The 19,250-nt window shown below is 43.8% G+C and overlaps 1 protein-coding gene across 2 annotated transcripts in view; it reads right to left on the reverse strand.

Moving 5' to 3' along the window:
- Positions 1-4,707: 4,707 nt before the first annotated feature.
- The window catches only part of LOC137380311 (hyaluronidase-4-like), a 93,074-nt gene continuing 78,531 nt past the window's right edge, over positions 4,708-19,250 (reverse strand). Inside the window, exons 3-4 of one of the 2 annotated variants that reach the window (XM_068052231.1) lie at positions 12,147-12,236; positions 4,708-10,344 (exon numbers count right to left, since the gene is read on the reverse strand). In XM_068052231.1, coding sequence (XP_067908332.1) covers positions 9,949-10,344; positions 12,147-12,236 — 486 coding nt within the window. In that variant the 3' untranslated portion in view covers positions 4,708-9,948. The remainder of the gene's footprint in view (positions 10,345-12,146; positions 12,237-19,250) is intronic. The other variant, XM_068052232.1, reaches the window with a different exon arrangement.

Consider the following 19,250-nt stretch of genomic DNA (forward strand, 5'->3'; position numbering starts at 1 on the left):
AGTTATCTTATAATGAGATTGCCTCTCATTCTTCTAAATTCCAGAGAATATAGGCCCAATTTACTCAGCCTCTCAGCCTAGGACAAACCCTCTCATCCCAGGAACCAATATAGTGAACATTCACTGCACTGCCTCCAATGCAACTTTATCCTTTCTTAAATGTGTAGACCAAAACTGCACACAGTATTCCAGATGTGGTCTCACCAAAACCCTGTACAATTGTAGAAAGACTTCCTTATTCCTGTACTCTAATCCCCTTGCAATAAAGGCTAACGTGGCATTTGCCTTCCCAATTGCTTGCTGTACCTGCATGTTAACTTTCTGTGTTCCTTGTACAAGCACATCCAAGTCGCTTTGAACACCGATACTCACAAGTTTCACCTTTTAAAAAATATTGTTTTTCTATTCTTATGACCAAAGTGAATAACTTCACACTTTCCTACATTATACTCCATCTTGTTTCTCACTCACTTAACCTGGCTATATCTCTTTGCAGCCTCTGTGTCCTCCCCACAGCTTACCTTTCCACCTACCTTTGTATCATCAGCAAACTTAGATACATTTCTCTCTGTCTCTTCATCTAAGTCATTAATATAAATTGTAAAAAGTTGAGGCCCCAGCACAGATCCCTGTGTCACACCACTTGTTACATCTTGCCAACCAGAAAATGACCCATTTATGCCTACTCTCTATTTCCTGTTATCTAGCCAATCTTCTATCCATGCCAATATGTTGCCCCCACCACCATGAACTTTTATTTTCTGCAATAACCTTTGATGTGGCACCTTATCGAATGCCTTCTGGAAATCTAAGTACAGTACATCCACAGGATCCCCTTTATCCACAGAACTCCAATAAATTGGTTAAACATGATTTCCCTTTCACAAATCCATGTTGACTCTGCCTGATTACCTTGAATTTTTCTAAATGCCCTGCTATAACTGCTTTAATAATAGCTTCTAACATTTTCCCTAAGGCAGATGTTAAGCTAACTGGTCTGTAGTTTCCTGCTTTCTGTCTCCCTCCCTTTTTGAATAAAGGAGTTACATTTGCTATTTTCCAATCTAATGGAAGCTTCCCCGAATCTAGGAAATTTTGGAAAATTAAAACCAACACATCAACTATCTCACTAGCCACTTCTTTTAGCACCCCAGGATGAAGTCCATCAGGACCCGGGGACTTGTCAACTCGCAGCTCCAACAATTTGTTCAGTACCACTTCCCTGGTGATTGTAATTTTCTCGAGTTCTTCCCTCCCTTTCATTTCCTGATTTACAGCTAATACTGAGATGTTACTTGTATCCTCAATAGTGAAGACCGATGCAAAATACCTAAAATATCTGTTCAATTCATCTGCCATCTCCTTATTATCCATTATTAATTCCCCAGACTCACTTTCTATAGGACCAATGGTCACTTTGTTAATTCTTTTCATTTTTAAAAACCTATCGAAACTCTTACTATCTGTCTTTATATTTCTGGCTAGCTTTCTCTCGTACTCTAATTTTACCCTCCTTATTAATCTTTTAGTCATTCTTTGCTCTTTTTTCTATTCTGTCCAATCTTCTGACCTGCTACCCATCTTTGCACAATGATATGCCTTTTCTTTAAGTTTGATACTGTCTTTAACTTTTTTAGTTAACCACGGATGGTGGGTCCTTCCCTTGGAATTTTTCTTTCTTGTTGGAATGTATCTATTCTGTGTATTCTGAAATATCCCCTTAAATGTCTGCCACTGCATCTCTATTGACCCATCCCTTAACCTGATTTGCCAGTTCGCTTTAGCTAGCTCTGCTTTCATGCCCTCATAATTGCCCTTATTTAAGCATAAAATACCAGTCTTAGACCCATTCTTCTTTCCCTCAAACTGAATGTAAAATTCAATATTATGATCGCTGCTGCCTAGGGGGGCCTTCACTATGAGGTAATTAATTAATCCTATCTCATTGCACAATACCAGGTCTAATATAGCCTTCTCTCTGGTTGGCTGCAGAATATTCTGTTTCAAGAAACTATCCCGAAAACATTCTTTCTCATCGCAACCAAAACTACTTCCACATCCTGTTTCCTGAATTTAGTTCACCCTCTCCATTGCACTAATAACCATCCTTAATAAACAGAGGCACCCCTCCACCTTTTCCGAGCTTCCTTTCCTTCCTAAATGTCATGAACTCTTCAATATTCAGGTCTCAATCTACGTCAACCTGCAAAAATGTCTCTGTAATGGATATCAGATCGTACTTATTTATTTCTATTTGCGCTTTCAGTTCATCTGTTTGTTTTAATGCCATGTGCATTCAGATATAGAGCCTTTAGTTGTGTCCTTTTATTATTTTTGTAACTTCTAGCCTTAGCTACTGAATTACTCTTAGATTTGTACTCCATGTCTCTTCCAGTCATGGTCTGATGATCATTTCCCATATTAATACCTTTCTCTCCTGCCTTGTCTCTACTCCTTGATTTACCACATCTTCTACCATGATGACTTGTTCTAATTATACTGTGCTTTTCTAAGTGCATTGTTAAGACTTCCTTAATAAGATTCCAGCATTTTCCCAATGACTGGCCTGTCGTTCCTTGTTTTCTCTCTCCCTCCTTTCTTGAAAAGCGGTGTAACATTTGCCAACTTCCAATCTGATGGGATCTTTCCTGAATCTAAGGAATTTTAGAAAATCATAGCTGGCGCATCCACTATCTCTGCAGCTATCTCTTTTAGAATCCGAGGATGAGGGTCATCAGGTCCTGGAGATTTGTCAGATTTTAGTCCCTTAAGTTTCTCCAATGCTTTTTCTCTGCTGATATTAATTTCCTCACTCTTTTAGTCCCTAGGTTACCATCTATTTCTGGTATGGAACTTGTGTCTTCTACTGTGAAGACAGACACAAAATATTTGTTCAATGCCTCTGCCATTTCCTCATTCCCCATGATAATTTCTACTGTCTCTGCCTCTAAGGGATCAATGTTTATTTTAGCTACTCTCTTCCTTTTGCAATACGTATAAAAGCTCTTACAATCTGTTTTTATATTACTGGCTAGTTTACTCTCATATTTTCCTTTTTTTTATCAACTTTTTGGTGGTCCTTTGCTGGTTTCTAAAACACTCCCAAGCTGCAGACTTGCTACCATTTTTTGCAACATTGTAAGTCTCTTCTTTTAACCAAATACAATTCATAACTTCCTGACTGAGCCACAGACGAGTCTTTTTGCTGAGCTTTTGTTTTTCAATGGAATGTATTATTGTTGAACATTTTGAATTGTTTCTTCAAAGGTTTCCCACTGTTTATTTACCGCCATACCTTTTAGTCTATTTACCCAATTTACCTTAGCGAGTTAGAACATAGAACACAAGAGTTCTTCCCTTATATCCAAGTAACTGGTTTTGTTTAAGTTTAAGATTTTTGTTTGTGATTGGTGTATGTCACTTTCAAGCATAACATGGAATTCAATGGTATTATGATCACTATTTCCAAGTGTATCTTTTACTATTACATTACTAATTAACCCTGCTTCATTACACAATACTAGATCTAAGATAACTTTATCTCTAGTCAGTTCCACAACATGTTGCTCCAAGAAACTATCCTGAAAACATTCTACAAACTCATCTTCTAGATCGCTCTTATCAATTTCATTGTCCCAGTCTATATGAAGATTAAAGTCCCCCACAGTTATTACATTGCCTTTGTTATAAGCGCCAATAATTTCTTGTTTAATGCTCTTCCACTCCTGAAAGTTCTGGCTTTAATTTTTCGACTCTGCCCCCTAGTCCTAGACTCCCCAACCAGTGGAAATAGTTTCTCTCTAACTACCTTATCAGTTCCCCTTAATATCTTGAAAATTTTAATCAAGTCCTCCATTAACCTTCTAAATTCTAAAGACTATAACCCTAGTTTGTGGAATCTCTCTCGTGGTTTAACCCTTGGAGTCCAGGTATCATCCTGGTACATCACAGCTACACTGCACTCCCTCCAAGGCCAATATGTCTTTCCTAAGGTGTGGTGCCCAGAACTGCTCAGAGTAACTCCAGTTGTGGTCTAACCAGGGCTTTGTCTCACTTTGTAACCAGAACTTTGTTGCACTTTGTATAGCTGTGACATGACCTCTATATTCCCCCCTGCCTCCCAGTATTCATTTAAAATATAAAGGCCAGCATTCCATTAGTCTTTTTGATGTTTTCTGTACCTGTTCATGACATTTTAATGATGTGCACCTAGACCCTCCCAATCTCTTTGGACCTCCGCTGTTTGTAGCTTTTCACCATTTGGAAAGGACCCCGTTCTATCCTTTTTAGGTCCAGAGTGGATGACCTCACATTTGCCTCCATTGAAATCCATTTGACACATTTTGTCCATTCACTTAATCCATCAAAATCTCTTTGTAATTTTATGCTTCCATCCACACTGTCCCCATCAAACACTCCCAGGACAGGTACAGCACGGGATTAAATCCATCTTCACCATCTTCAGCTGCTTCATCAACGATCTTCCTTCAATCATAAGGTCAGAAGTGGGGATGTTCGCTGATGATTGCACAATGTTCAGCACCATTCGTGACTCCTCAGATACTGAAGCAGTCCGTGTAGAAATGCAGCAAGACCTGGACAATATCCAGACTTGGGCTGATAAGTGGCAAGTAACATTTGCGCCACACAAGTGCCAGGCAATGACCATCTCCAACAAGAGAGAATCTAACCATCTCCCCCTGACATTCAATGGCATTACCATCGCTGAATCCCCCACTATCAACATCCTAGGGGTTTACCATTGACCAGAAACTGAACTGGAGTAGCCATATAAATACCGTGGCTACAAGAGCAGGTCAGCCGCTAGGAATCCTGTGGTGAGTAACTCACCTCCTGACTCCTCAAAGCCTGTCCACCATCTACAAGGCACAAGGCAGGAGTGTGATGGAATACTCTCCGCTTGCCTGGATGGGTGCAGCTCCAACAACACTCAAGAAGCTCAACACCATCCAGGACAAAGCAGCCCACTTGATTGGCACCCCATCCACAAACATTCACTCCCTCCACCATCAACGCACAGTGGCAGCAGTGTGTACCATCTACAAGATGCACTGCAGCAATGCACCAAGGCTCCTTAGACAGTACCTTCCAAACCCGCGACCTCTACCAACTAGAAGGACAAGGGCAGCAAATGCATCGGAACACCACCACCTGCAAGTTCCCCTCCAAGTCACACACCATCCTGACTTGGAACTATATCACCGTTCCTTCACTATCACTGGGTCAAAATCCTGGAGCTCCCTTCCTAACAACACTGTGGGTGTATCTACCCCACATGGACTGCAGCGGTTCAAGAAGGCAGCTCACCACCACCTTCTCAAGGGGAATTAGTGATGGGCAATAAATGCTGGCTTGGCCAGCGACGCCCACATTCCATGAACGAATAAAAGAAATTACAGAGTAAAGCTCCCTCTACACTTTCCCATCAAACACTCCCAGGCAGGTACAACAGGGCTCATTCCTCACTGAGTCCCTGTTGCTCCATGATTGCCTCGATACTGTCTTGGCAGATGCTTGGACCGGACGGGAGAAGTGCCTGTCCTTGGCGGGATCCCTATCTCTGTGAAAACTCACTGACATTAAACTCTTTAGGGAACAAGTATTTTATGAACAAATGTTTAGCTGAAGGAATTGAGTCCCAAAGAAGGAGGAGGTAAATGGAACTTTGGCTTGAAGCAGGAATGATTCCAAGACATTTCGGATATCATTGAGTGCCCAGGGACAAACTGGGTATGAGCACATGAAACACAAACCTCTCCTGCCGTAAGAATCTCACACCAATATTTACAATGTTTGTGAGGCTCCCGTCCTCCAAATTCCCTCCACTGAAGGTTTTGAATGTTGCTGCACTAAAGTTTCACAGGCACCAAGACCTCTCATGAAGCCTCCACTGTCAAACATAATTCATGTGACAGTGAATCTGTCAGTGGGCTATTCTACCACTGTGACCATCACAGTCCTGTGCTCACTTTGCAGCAGCAGTTACTGAATGATCAAGAGCAGACTTGGCTCCTTTGGCCTTATTCAGCACAGACACCAAAGGGGCAAAGGAGCTCCTCCTGGCTTCTAAGCCTCGAGGCTTCCAGATTGCAGTCCAGGCACCATCATACTCTGTATGGTTTGATCCAAATTTTGTTGCAAATTTCCTGGCTGTGCCAGTGGGAAATAAACACAGCAGTTGACTTGTGGAGTTTGGGATAACAAAGCCCCACTGGGTTGGAATCAGCACAAACATTCCAAGAGCAAACTACCTGCCATTTCACAAGAACACAAGAAATAGGAGCAGGAGTAGGCCATTCGGCCCATCGAGCCTGCTCCACTATTCAATACGATCATGGCTGATCTTAGGCTTCAATTCCACTTTCCTGCCCGCTCACATATCTCTTGAGCCTTGTCATCATCAGATTAAACTGGTGATGGACCCAACATACCGCAGTTGGAAAGTCTCTTTGTTGGCTGGGAGCAGGTGATTCTCTCTGCTGGCTTCGGCAGACCCCAGTTCAGCGTGATTGTAGTTTGCCTTGTACAAAATAACAATGAATATAAACAATCGACTGGATTCTCCCAGCCTCAGACTGGCTGAGAATGTCTAAATTTCATTAATGAGGCAATTGGCCGTGGGCTGTGAGTTACACACAGGAAATACAGCACAGCTCGAACCTTCACTCACTACAGTTCATTGAACTGATCACCTACTGTGTCCTTTTCATTACCATTTCCTTGGCTTGTGATTTTACAAATAATTTAATCGACAAATTCAATGTGATTTACAGCAGCTCAATAGTGTATCCGAGTTATACTGCACACTATATTCACCATTATTCTTTGGCCTCCTTGTCTCGAGAGACAATGGGTAAGCGCCTGGAGGTGGTCAGTGGTTTGTGAAGCAGCGCCTGGAGTGGCTATAAAGGCCAATTCTAGAGTGACAGACTCTTCCACAGGTGCTGCAGATAAAATTGGTTGTCGGGGCTGTTACACAGTTGGCTCTCTCCTTGCGCCTCTGTCTTTTTTCCTGCCAACTGCTAAGTCTCTTCAACTCGCCACACTTTAGCCCTGTCTTTATGGCTGTCCGCCAGCTCTGGCGAACGCTGGCAACTGACTCCCACGACTTGTGGTCAGTGTCACAGGACTTCATGTCGCGTTTGCAGACGTCTTTAAAGCGGAGACATGGATGGCCGGTGGGTCTGATGCCAGTGGCGAGCTCGCTGTACAATGTGTCTTTGGGGATCCTGCCATCTTCCATGCGGCTCACATGGCCAAGCCATCTCAAGTGCCGCTGGCTCAGTAGGGTGTATATGCTGGGGATGTTGGCCGCCTCGAGGACTTCTGCATCAGAGATACGGTCCTGCCACCTGATGCCAAGGATTCTCCAAAGGCAGCGAAGATGGAATGAATTGAGATGTCGCTCTTGGCTGACATACATTGTCCAGGCCTCGCTGCCATAGAGCAAGGTACTGAGGAAACAGGCTTGATACACTTGGACTTTTGTGTTCCGCGCCACTTTCCCGCACTCTCTTGGCCAGTTTGGACATTACCCTCTCTGTAACTCACTGCTAACAAGAAAATAACATAAGAACATAAGAACTAGGAGCAGGAGTAGGCAATTCAGCCCCTCGAGCCTGCTCCGCCATTCAATACGATCATGGCTGATCTCATCTCAGCCTCAACATCACTTTCCTGCCCGTTCTCCATAACCCTTCAACCCGTTACTAATTAAAAATCTGTCTATCTCCTCCTTAAATTTACTCAATGTCCCGGCATCCACCGTACTCTGGGGTAGTGAATTCCACAGACTCACAACCCTTTGAGAGAAGTAATTTCTCCTCATCTCTGTTTTAAATCTGCTATCCCTTATCCTAAAACTATGATCTCTCGTTCTGGATTACCCCACCAGAGGAAACATCCTCTCTGTGTCTACTTTGTCAATCCCCTTAATCATCTTATATACCTCAATCAGATCTCCTCTCATTCTTCTAAACTCTAGAGAGTAAAGGCCCAAACTGTTCAATCTCTCTTCATAAGACAAACCCCTCATCTCTGGAATCAATCTAGTGAACCTCCTCTGAACTGCCTCCAATGCAACTACATCCCCTTCAAGTAAGGGGACCAAAACTGTACGCAATACTCCAGGTGCGGTCTCACTAATGCCTTGTACAGTTGCAGCAACACTTCCCTACTTTTATACTCTATTCCTTTAGCAATAAATGCCAAAATTCCATTTGCCTTCCTTATTACCTGCTGTAACTGCATAATCGCCAATTAACCTCTGTAATTAATTTACATTTTTAATCATGGAATTACAGTTCCATCAAACACAACAAGAAAATCTTCATTCTTGTTCTGGTGTTCAAACCTCAGTCACTTTTTAAAAAATGACACACTTAGTAATGTATTAAAACCAGATTCTGTCGATCCTATTTCCAATCAGTTTTTCCAGGTAAGAGCCGGCAACTGAATCCAGTTTGTAACCTGATACGTTGCCACAACTCCAGGAGCACCATTTGCAGAGTATTCAATCTTTCCATCAGCCACATGCTGTGTGTGTGAGTAAATGTGTGAGAGTGGGATTGAGAGTGAGTGCACACACACACACACACAAACATTCACACACACACAAATACACACATACATTCACACACACACAAACATTCACACACACACAAACACACACATACATTCACACACACACAAACACACACATACATTCACACACACACAAAAATTCACACACACAAACACACACATACATTCACACACACACAAACATTCACACACAAACACACACACAAACACACTCTCACATACACAAACACACACATTCACACACAAACACACACAAACACACTCTGTCACACAAACATTCACACACACACAAACACAAACATTCACACACACACAAACACACACATACATTCACACACACACACACACACACACACAAACACACACAAACACTCTGTCACACACACACAAACACACACAAACACACACATACATTCACACACACACACATACACAAACACACACACACACTCTGTCACACACACATTCACACACACACTCACACACACACAACCACACACATACATTCACACACACACACACAAACACACACATACACACAAACACACACATACATTCACACACACACAAACATTCACACACAAACACACTCTCACATACACAAACACACACATTCACACACAAACACACACAAACACACTCTGTCACACAAACATCCACATACAAACATTCACACACACACACACACATACAAACATTCACACACACACACACACAAACACACACATACATTCACACACACATACATTCACACACAAACACACACACACACACAAACACTCTGTCACACACACACACACACACAAACACTCTGTCACACACACACAAACAAACACACACATACATTCACGCACACACAAACATACACACACACAAACACACACATACATTCACACACACACAAACATTCACACACACACAAACACACACATACATTCACACACACACACAAACATTCACACACAAACACACTCTCACATACACAAACACACACATTCACACACAAACACACACACACACACACAAACACACTCTGTCACACACACACAAACACATACACACACTCTGTCACACACACACACATTCACTCATTCACACACACACACACTCTCACACACAAACACACACATTCATTCACAAACACACACACAAACACACTCTCACACAAACACACACACACACTCACACACAAATTCACAAACACACACACACACACTCTGTCACACACACACACTCTGTCACACACACACAAACACACACATTCACACACACACGTTTAACAATATCAGGGTGAGTTTTACAAGTTTCAGGAAATTGAACTTCACTGTGTAAAAGATGCATGTGTCAGGAGAGGAACCATATTATCAGCAATGACAGAGCAGCGATGAACGGGGAACTTTCTCCCTGACACTTTGAACCAGTGCCTTTCGATGTATTGCAGTATTTCCCTCTCCAGCCCTTGTAGCATCGACACACAAATTTTGCTTTGAATTGGTGCTTGTCCATATAGCTTAATCTGCCTTTAGTGTAAATCCTGAATGTACTGTGATCGGTTTGTGTGACGATCCGAAAGGACCTTTTACTCAAGTGTAAGTAAGTGTTTTCCTCAGGATGCTTGCGGTAACATCGACCATGTTTGCTGCACAGATACTGGCTGCAGGTCTGAGCAGCCACAGTGACATTTAGAACATACGGCCCCAGGATTCTCCTCACGTAATCCTTCACATGCTGGCAGTTTTCCTGCACAGAGGGAGAGAGAGAGAGAGGAAGAAATCGAGTGCATTAATTAGTGAAGGCAAGGCACCAGTAATCCACACTAACATTAGGAATAGGAGGAGGCCATTCAGCCCCTCAAGCTTGTTCTGCGGTCCAATGAGATCCTGGCTGATCTACACCTCAACTCCTTTTGCTCACCTTTGCTCCACTTCCCTTGATACTGAACAAAAATCTTTCAACCTGCAGCTTCAAAATTCCAATTGACTTTTGGGGAGAGAATTCCAGATTTCCACTCCCCTTTGTGTGGAAAAGTGCTTCCTGACATCACCCCTGAACAGCCTGGCTCAAATTATAAGGTTATACCCATTTGCTCTGGACTCCCCGTACAAGGGGAAATAGTTTCTCTCTTTCTACCTTATCAACTCTTATAATCATCTTAAACATCGTAATTTGATTATCCTGTAATCTTCTATACTGGCGGATTACAAACCTCGTCCATACATTCTTTCTTCATATTTTAACATATTTAGCCCAGGATCCTTTATGTAAGTCGGCACTGCAACCCCAGAACTTTGTTGCAGTTCAATTGTCAGCCATTGGGAACCACTATCAACCAAGAGCAGTACTGAGGGAGTGCTGCACTGCCGGAGGGTCAGTACTGAGGGTCAGTATTGAGGGAGTGCTGCACTGTCGGCGGGACAGTATTTAGGGAGCGCGACAATGTTGGAGGGTCAGTACTGAGGGAGTGCTGCACTGTCGGAGGGTCAGTGCTGAGGGAGTGCTGCACTGTTGGAGGGTCAGTGCTGAGGGAGCTCCGCACTGTCAGAGCTAAAATTAAACTGAGCCCCTGTCTGTCTTCTGAGGTGGACATGAAAAGATCCCACGATACTATTTGAAGGTGAGCAGGATAATTCTCCCAGTGTCCTGACCAATATTTATCCCTTAACCAAGAAAACAGATTATCTGGTCACTTCTCGCATTGCTGGGATCTTGCTGTGCACTAATTGTCTTTTGTTATTAATACTTGGGATGTGATTGTTACTGGTAAGACCAGCATTTATTGCCCATCTCAATTGCCCATGAGAAGGTGGTGGTGAGCTGCCTTCTGGAACTGCTGCAGTCCCTGTGGGGTAGATACATCCACAGTGCTTTCAGTAGTGGTTTGATACAACTGAGTGGTTGCTCGGCCATTTCACAGGGACATTAAGAGTTAACCACATTGCTGTGGCTCTGGAGTCACATGTACGCCAGACCAGGTAAGGAAAGATTTCCTTCCCTAAAGGACATGAATGAACCAGATGGGTTTTTACAACAATCCAGTAGTTTCATGACCATTATTAATTAGGCTCTCATTTTATTCCAGATTTATCATTGAATATAAAATCCCGCAGCTGCAGTATTGGGATTTGAACTCATATCCCTGAAGCATCAGTCTGGGCTGCTGGATTACTTGTCCAGTAACATGTTACTGTCCCCCAGTTTCTCCTACAAAATAGAAGAATTAACAGTTCAGAATAATGACTTGGCTGTAAAGCACGTTGGTATGTCCTGATGATGTGAAATGGGTGCAGAAATACAGGTCCTTCTAATCCTCAGTTAGCAATTCACTGTTCAATGGAAATGGCTTTCACTATTTACCCTCTCAAAACTTTCCACAATCCTGGAAAGCTTTACTTGATCCTTACTGTGTTGACACCGCAACAAGCAGATGTTCATATCACAGCTCCTGTCACTAGTGAGGTTCAGACTGGAAAATAAATATCAACCGTACCCGATAAAGAGCCTCTGTCAGTGAATGTGACTCTGAACAGCACGTTCGGTCTTACCATGGTGCGAGAAAAGTCAATGCTGCCCCACAGAATGACTCCACTTGCTCCCAGAGCGGCACTTTCCCCAATGCTGTAGATTAAATCTGCCTGAAATACAAGGGCAGTTTAATGAGTAAATGAGCTGGTTATATCTACAATAAAAGCAAAATTCTGCAGATGCTGGAAATCTGAAATAAAAATAGAAAGTGCTGGAAAATCAGAATGGTTCTGATGAAAGGTCACAACCCTGAAACGTTAACTCTGTTTCTCTCTCCACAGATGCTGCTTGACCTGCTGAGTATTTCCAGCACTTTCTGTTTTTATTTCTGGTTATATCTGTCCTGCTCCGAGGGAGAGGGGCATCACTGTCTGAAGCAACATCCATCTACACTGCTCCTGCTGGGATTGTTTGATGGTGTTATACAGATGGATTGATCAACTCTTCCTTACCTCAGTATGGGCCCTATTTATCAATGAACATTCATCATTGGGCAAAACCATGAGGGCAGCACAAGCACCCCCTCTCGAGGGAGGGCAGTGCTGGTGAATCACCCAAGGGTTCAAATGAAAACACGCGTGTGGGTAAACACAGATGGTAGTTTAAAAGGAAAGAGGAGGCCACAACTGGGGCAGATGACAGCTGAGGTGTGGATTGTAGCTTTTAGATTGTTTCCCTCTTAGTGAAAGATGACAGAAAGACAATAGTGATAAAAGATCTTAGTTCAGAAGTTCAGGAAGTAGAATCAGTATGGGTAGAAATTAGGAAGAACTAGGGTGAGAAAACACTGGTGGGAGTAGTTTATAAGCCCTCTAACAGTAGTTATACTGTTGGACAGAGCATTAAGCAAGAAATAATTAGAGCTTGCAACAAAGGCAATGTAATAATTGCGGGGGGGGGGGGGGTGTGGGGGGAGGGTGAACAATAATCTTCATATAAACTGTACCAATTGAATTGGCAAAGGTGGCCTTGAAGATAAGTTTGTAGAATGTTTTCATGACAGTTTCCGGGAACAATATATTGTGGAACCAACTAGGGACAAAGCTATTTTAGATCTAGTATTGTGTAATGAGGCAGAGTTAATTAGTAATCTCACAGCAAAAGATCCTCTGGGAAAAAATGATCATAACATAATTGAATTTCATATTAAGTTTGAAAGCAACATACTGCAGCCTAAACAAGAGTCTTAAACTTAAACAAAGCCAATTACATAGGTATGAGTGGAGAGCTGGATATGGTTGATTGGGTAAATAGACTAAAAGGCACGGCAGGAAATAAACAGTGGGAAACATTTAAAGACACAATTCACAATGTTCAATAAAAATACATTCCATTAAAAAAACAAAAACTCAGTGAGAAAAAAATCATTCACACCTTACTAGGGCAGTTAAAGATAGCATCAGATTAAAAGAAGAGCTTTCTATTGTTGAAGAGAATAGTTGTAAGCCTGAGGGTTGAGAGTGTTTTAGAAACGGCTTCCACAACACCAGCTGGGATTTTATCCTGGCTACGGGGGTCTCAATATCCGGAAAAAGCAACACTGAGAACCCCGTGTTGCCTCTTCTGTGGGAAGGCTGCCGAATCTAGTGCCAATTAGGCACTTAAGTGGACAGTAACAGGCCTTCCCTGGGATTAAGGAATCCGGTGACAGAATTCCCGCCCTCCTAGAGCTGCTGGCCGATCAGAGGCCGGCAGCTCTTTACCTGAGCAGCACCACCGGGGAGGCGATGACTGCAGCTGGTGGAGCACCCAGCTGAGGCCCAGGAGGAGCGTTGGACCCAGGCCAGAGGTAGGTCAGGGCGAGAGGGGTCTCGCGGGCTGGGGGTCGCAGGGGCGGTGTGTGTAGGGAGGGGGTGATCAGGAGCAAGGGCAGGGGAGTGGCTCTCAGTGGGCCCCACCTTCCTGCTGCCGGGTCCCTCATTTAGCAACTGAGTGCCTTTTAAGGAGGGACTTCTCTACCCCCACCCCTGGAGCTGTCAAGAAACCCGCACAGTTTTTTGTGCCGTGCTTCCCGTGTGGTAACAGGGCCACCTGCTGCACAGCTAATTGAGGCAGTGGGATGAGGCTCTTAATGGGCATTAATTGCTCAGTTAATGGCCTCAACTCATGGCGGGGTTGGGAAGGCTGTTCACAGGCTTTCCCGCACTGGACTTAATTTTGGCAGAAGTGGGAAGGTGGAGGGATCCCACCACCATCCCATCCAATTATCTGTTCTTCCTGCCTCCAAATCCACTGCAGGGAAAAGCATAAAATTCCCCCAGGTGTGTTGCCTCCCTGGTGCCAGGGTTTTATTTTAATTCATTCATGGGATGTGGGCATCGCAGGCCAGGCCAGCATTTGTTACCCATCCCTGATTGCCCTTGAACTGAATGGTTTGCTAGGCCATTTCAGAGGGCATATAAGAGTCAGTCACATTGCTGTGGGTCTGGAGTCACATGTAGGCCAGACCAGGTGAGGACAGCAGATTTCCTTCCCTAAAGGACATTAGTGAACCAGATGGGTTTTTACAACAATCGACAATGGTTTCATGGCCATCATTAGACTAGCTTTTAATTCCAGATTTATTAACTAAATTCAATTTCCACCTTCTGCTGTGGTGGGATTCGAACCCATGTCCCCAGAGCAATACCCTGGGTCTCTGGGTTACTAGTCCAGTGACAATACCAGTACGCCACCGCCTCCCCCTAAAGGACATTACGGAGAGGGTGCAGGATATTCTGCAGGATGGGAGTGAGTCAGAAGTTGTGGTAAATGTTGGTTCCAATGACATAGAGAGGGCAGGTATCGAGATCCTACTGTCAGATTTTCAGGAGCTAAGGAGGAAGTTAAAGAGTAGAACCTCGTAGGTAGTAATCTCAGGATTACTCCCAGTACCCACACACTAGCAAGAGTAGAAACAAGAATAAAAGCAAAATACTGCGGATGCTGGAAATCTGAAACAAAAACAAGAAATGCTGGATTCACTCAGCAGGTCTGGCAGCATCTGTGGAAAGAGAAGCAGAGTTAACGTTTCGGGTCAGTGACCCTTCATCGGAACTGACAAATATTAGAAAAGTCACAGATTATAAACAAGTGAGGTGGGGGTTGGGCAAGAGATAACAAAGGAGAAGGTGCAGATTGGACCAGGCCACATAGCTGACCAAAAGGTCACGGAGCAAAGGCAAACAATATGTTAATGGTGTGTTGAAAGACAAAGCATTAGTACAGAGAAGATAGGCAGGATCAATGTGTGGCTCGAAGCATGGTGCAGGATGGAGGACTTCCGATTCTTGGGGCATTGAGAAAAGTTCTGGGGCAAAAGGCACCCATTCAAAAGGGACGGTGTCATGAAAACCCACATGCCAAATGGGAAAATATTAATTTCATCGGTTGCATGGCCCTAGACTTTTGCTGGAAATTCTTACAAATAACGTCTTTTAAAAAGGGTAACCTGGCAGCCAAGATGGCCACGGAAATTTACATTTGAAACACCAAAGGATTAGATGGGAGACAACATGACTAATTCAACCTAGCCAGAACAATGGGGTGCTCTCTGATTAAAATACCTGAAACGGCTTTGTCAACATGGTCCTCAAGAGCCATCAACACCCATTGACTTTGAAAGAGCCAACCCCCCTCCAAATGTGACTGAACAGCTTAAGGTGTGGCACATTGAATCTCAGAGAAGATTCCACAAGGGCCTCATTAACCCAACAATGAGGTTCTAGGAATGTCATGTGACTGCTGTGCAGCTCTGGAGAGGCTAAGTTTTGTCAGTCAGAAAGCAGGACAGAGAAGCCATCCATAGAACAGCTCTCTCTCTCTCTCTCTCTCTATCTATCTATCTTTCTCTCCAGTACAGATCCAGAGAAGACCCAGCTGCAACTGGTAAAGCCAAATCTACAGCCCACCACAATCAATACCCAGGGGACAAGGATCAAACCCCCTCTTCCGCCTTCCGGAGCCCTCAGAAGCAAGCCCAAACTGTGCACGTGGCCCAGCCAGGACTACAGGACTACAATTTCAACAAAGGACTCTGGGACTGATAAACTGTATTTAAATTCCATTTATTCTCGACTCTATTCCAACCACCCAACTCTGCTTTTTCCCTCTGTAACCTATTTGTGTGTGTGTGAGACTCTCATGTGAATGTGGGTGTGGATGTGTATTGTATTTTAGTAATTTTTAACCAGTTTAGAGTGTTAAGAATAATAAACTTACATCTTTCTTGTTTAAACTCAAGAAAACCTGTCTGATTGGTTCATTTGCAATTCTATTAGAGGAACAGGAGAAAGCGCTCACTGAGGTGGTAAATTAAATCACTGTGTTAACAAAGGATAAACCCTGTTGTGGTCAAACCAGAGAAGAGGCGAAAGGGGCGCCTGAGACCCCCTCCTCACCTGGTCGTAACAGACGGGTTGCGCCTCAACAGGATTAATGTCCTCGCTGAGAGGTTCACAAGTATGGTTGTGGAGGGTTTAAACTAAATTCGCAGGAGGGTGGGAACCAGCATAAGGAAGTAGAAAAGAGGAATAAGGTGCATAATGTGAGTGTGGACAGTACTAGAGAAAGGAGCAGTTCCATATTAGATAGGAGCAGACTGAGAAGGACTACGAAGAATACAAAGATAGGATTACAATGCATGTGTGTAAACACACAAAGTGTGGTCAATAAGGTTGGTGAGCTACAAGCACCAATAGCAGTGTGGGAATATGATGTCGTGACAATAATGGAAACATGACTTAAAAATGGTGAGGACTGGACGCTTAATATACAAAGATATAAAGTGTTCAGAAAAGATTGAGAAGGAAAAACAGAGGTTGGGTGGCAGTACTGATTAGGGAAGACATCGTACTGTTGGAAAGAGAGGCTAGAGAGTCGTAGAGTTATACAGAAACAGGCCCTTTGGCCCATTGTGTCTTTGCTGGCCATCAAGCACCTAACTAATCTAATCCCATTTTCCAGCACTTGGCCCGTGGCCTTGTATGCTATGGAGTTTCAAGTGCTCATCTAAATACTTCTCAAATGTTGTGAGGGCTCCTGCCTCGACCACCCCTTCAGGCAGTGTGTTCCAGATTCCAACCACCTTCTGGGTGAAAAAGTTTTTCCTCAAATCCACTCTAAATTTCCTGCCCCTTACCTTAAATCTATGCCTCCTAGTTATTGACCCCTCTGCTAAAGGAAAAAGTTTCTTCCTATCTAACCTATCTATGCCTTCATAATCTTGTACACCTCAATCATGTCCCCCCTCAGCCTTCTCTGCTCCAAGGAAAACAACCCTAGCCTTTTCAGTCTCTCTTCATAGCTGAATGCTCCAGCCGAGGCAACATCCTGGTGAATCTCCTCTGCACCCTCTCCAGTGCAATCACATCCTTCCTATAGTGTGGTGCCCAGAACTGTACACAGTACTCCAGCTGTGGCCTAACTAGTGTTTTATACAGCTCTATCATAACCTCCCTGCTCTTATATTCTATGCCTCGGCCAATAAAGGCAAGTATCCCATATGCCTTCCTAACCACCTTATAGAGAGATACAGCACCGAAACAGACCCTTCGTCCCAACGAGTCCGCGCCGACCATCAACCACCCATTGAAACTAATCCTACATTAATCCCATATTTTCCCTCTCACATCCCCACCTTCCCTCAATTCTCCTACCACCTACCTACACTAGGGGCACGTTTTTTTTTTATAATGGCCAATTTACCTATCAAGTCTTAGGCTGTGGGAGGAAACCGGAGCACCCGGAGGAAACCCACGCAGTCACAGGGAGAACTTGCAAACTCCGAACAGACAGTACCCAGAACCGAACCCGGGTCGCTGGAGCTGTGAGGCTGCGGTGCTAACCACTGCACCGCCCAAAATGTCCAGATTAATTGAATTGAAATTTCACCATCTGCCATGGTGGGATTCGAACTGATGTCCCCAGAGCAGTAAAATAAAAGCAAAATACTGCGGATGCTGGAAATCTGAAATAAAAACATGAAATGCTGGAATCACTCAGCAGGTCTGGCAGCATCTGTGAAAAGAGAAGCAGAGTTAACGTTTCGGGTCAGTGACCCTTCTTCGGAACTGACAAATATTAGAAAAGTCACAGGTTATAAGCAAGTGAGGTGGGGGTGGGGCAAAAGATAACAAAGGAGAAGGTGTAGATTGGACCAGGACACATAGCTGACCAAAAGGTCACGGAGCAAAGGCAAACCATATGTTAATGGTGTGTTGAAAGACAAAGCATTAGTACAGATTAGGTGTTAACGGACTGAATATTGAACAGCAGCAAGTGCAAACCTGAAAAAAAAGTGGGTAAGCAAACTGAACAAACTAAGATGAAATGAAATAAACGCAAAAAAAAAGGATTGTAAAAAATGAAAAAAGAAAAAAAGAAAAAATAATTAAAAATGAAAGTAAAATGGGGGGCTGTGATGCTCTGAAATTATTGAACTCAATGTTCAGTCCGGCAGGCTGTAGTGTGCCTAATCGGTAAATGAGATGCTGTTCCTCGAGCTTGCGTTGATGTTCACTGGAACACTGCAGCAATCCCAGGACAGAGATGTGAGCATGAGAGCAAGGGGGAGTGTTGAAATGGCATTTCTTGTTTTTATCCCCAGAGCAGTAGTCCAGTGACACTGGGATTCGAACTGATGTCCCCAGAGCAATAGTCCAGTGACACTGGGATTCGAACTGATGTCCCCAGAGCAATAGTCCAGTGACACTGGGATTCGAACTGATGTCCCCAGAGCAGTAGTCCAGTGACACTGGGATTCGAACTGATGTCCCCAGAGCAGTAGTCCAGTGACACTGGGATTCGAACTGATGTCCCCAGAGCAGTAGTCCAGTGACACTGGGATTCGAACTGATGTCCCCAGAGCAGTAGTCCAGTGACACTGGGATTCGAACTGATGTCCCCAGAGCAGTAGTCCAGTGACACTGGGATTCGGACTGATGTCCCCAGAGCAATAGTCCAGTGACACTGGGATTCGAACTGATGTCCCCAGAGCAGTAGTCCAGTGACACTGGGATTCGAACTGATGTCCCCAGAGCAGTAGTCCAGTGACATTACCACCATGCCACCGTCTCCCATTTCTATCTGTGCTGCTGCCTTCAGTGATCTATGGACAAGAACACCAAGGTCCTTCTGACCTGCTG

Source organism: Heterodontus francisci, chromosome 19 (assembly GCF_036365525.1).
Source record: "Heterodontus francisci isolate sHetFra1 chromosome 19, sHetFra1.hap1, whole genome shotgun sequence".
Taxonomy (NCBI): domain Eukaryota; kingdom Metazoa; phylum Chordata; class Chondrichthyes; order Heterodontiformes; family Heterodontidae; genus Heterodontus; species Heterodontus francisci.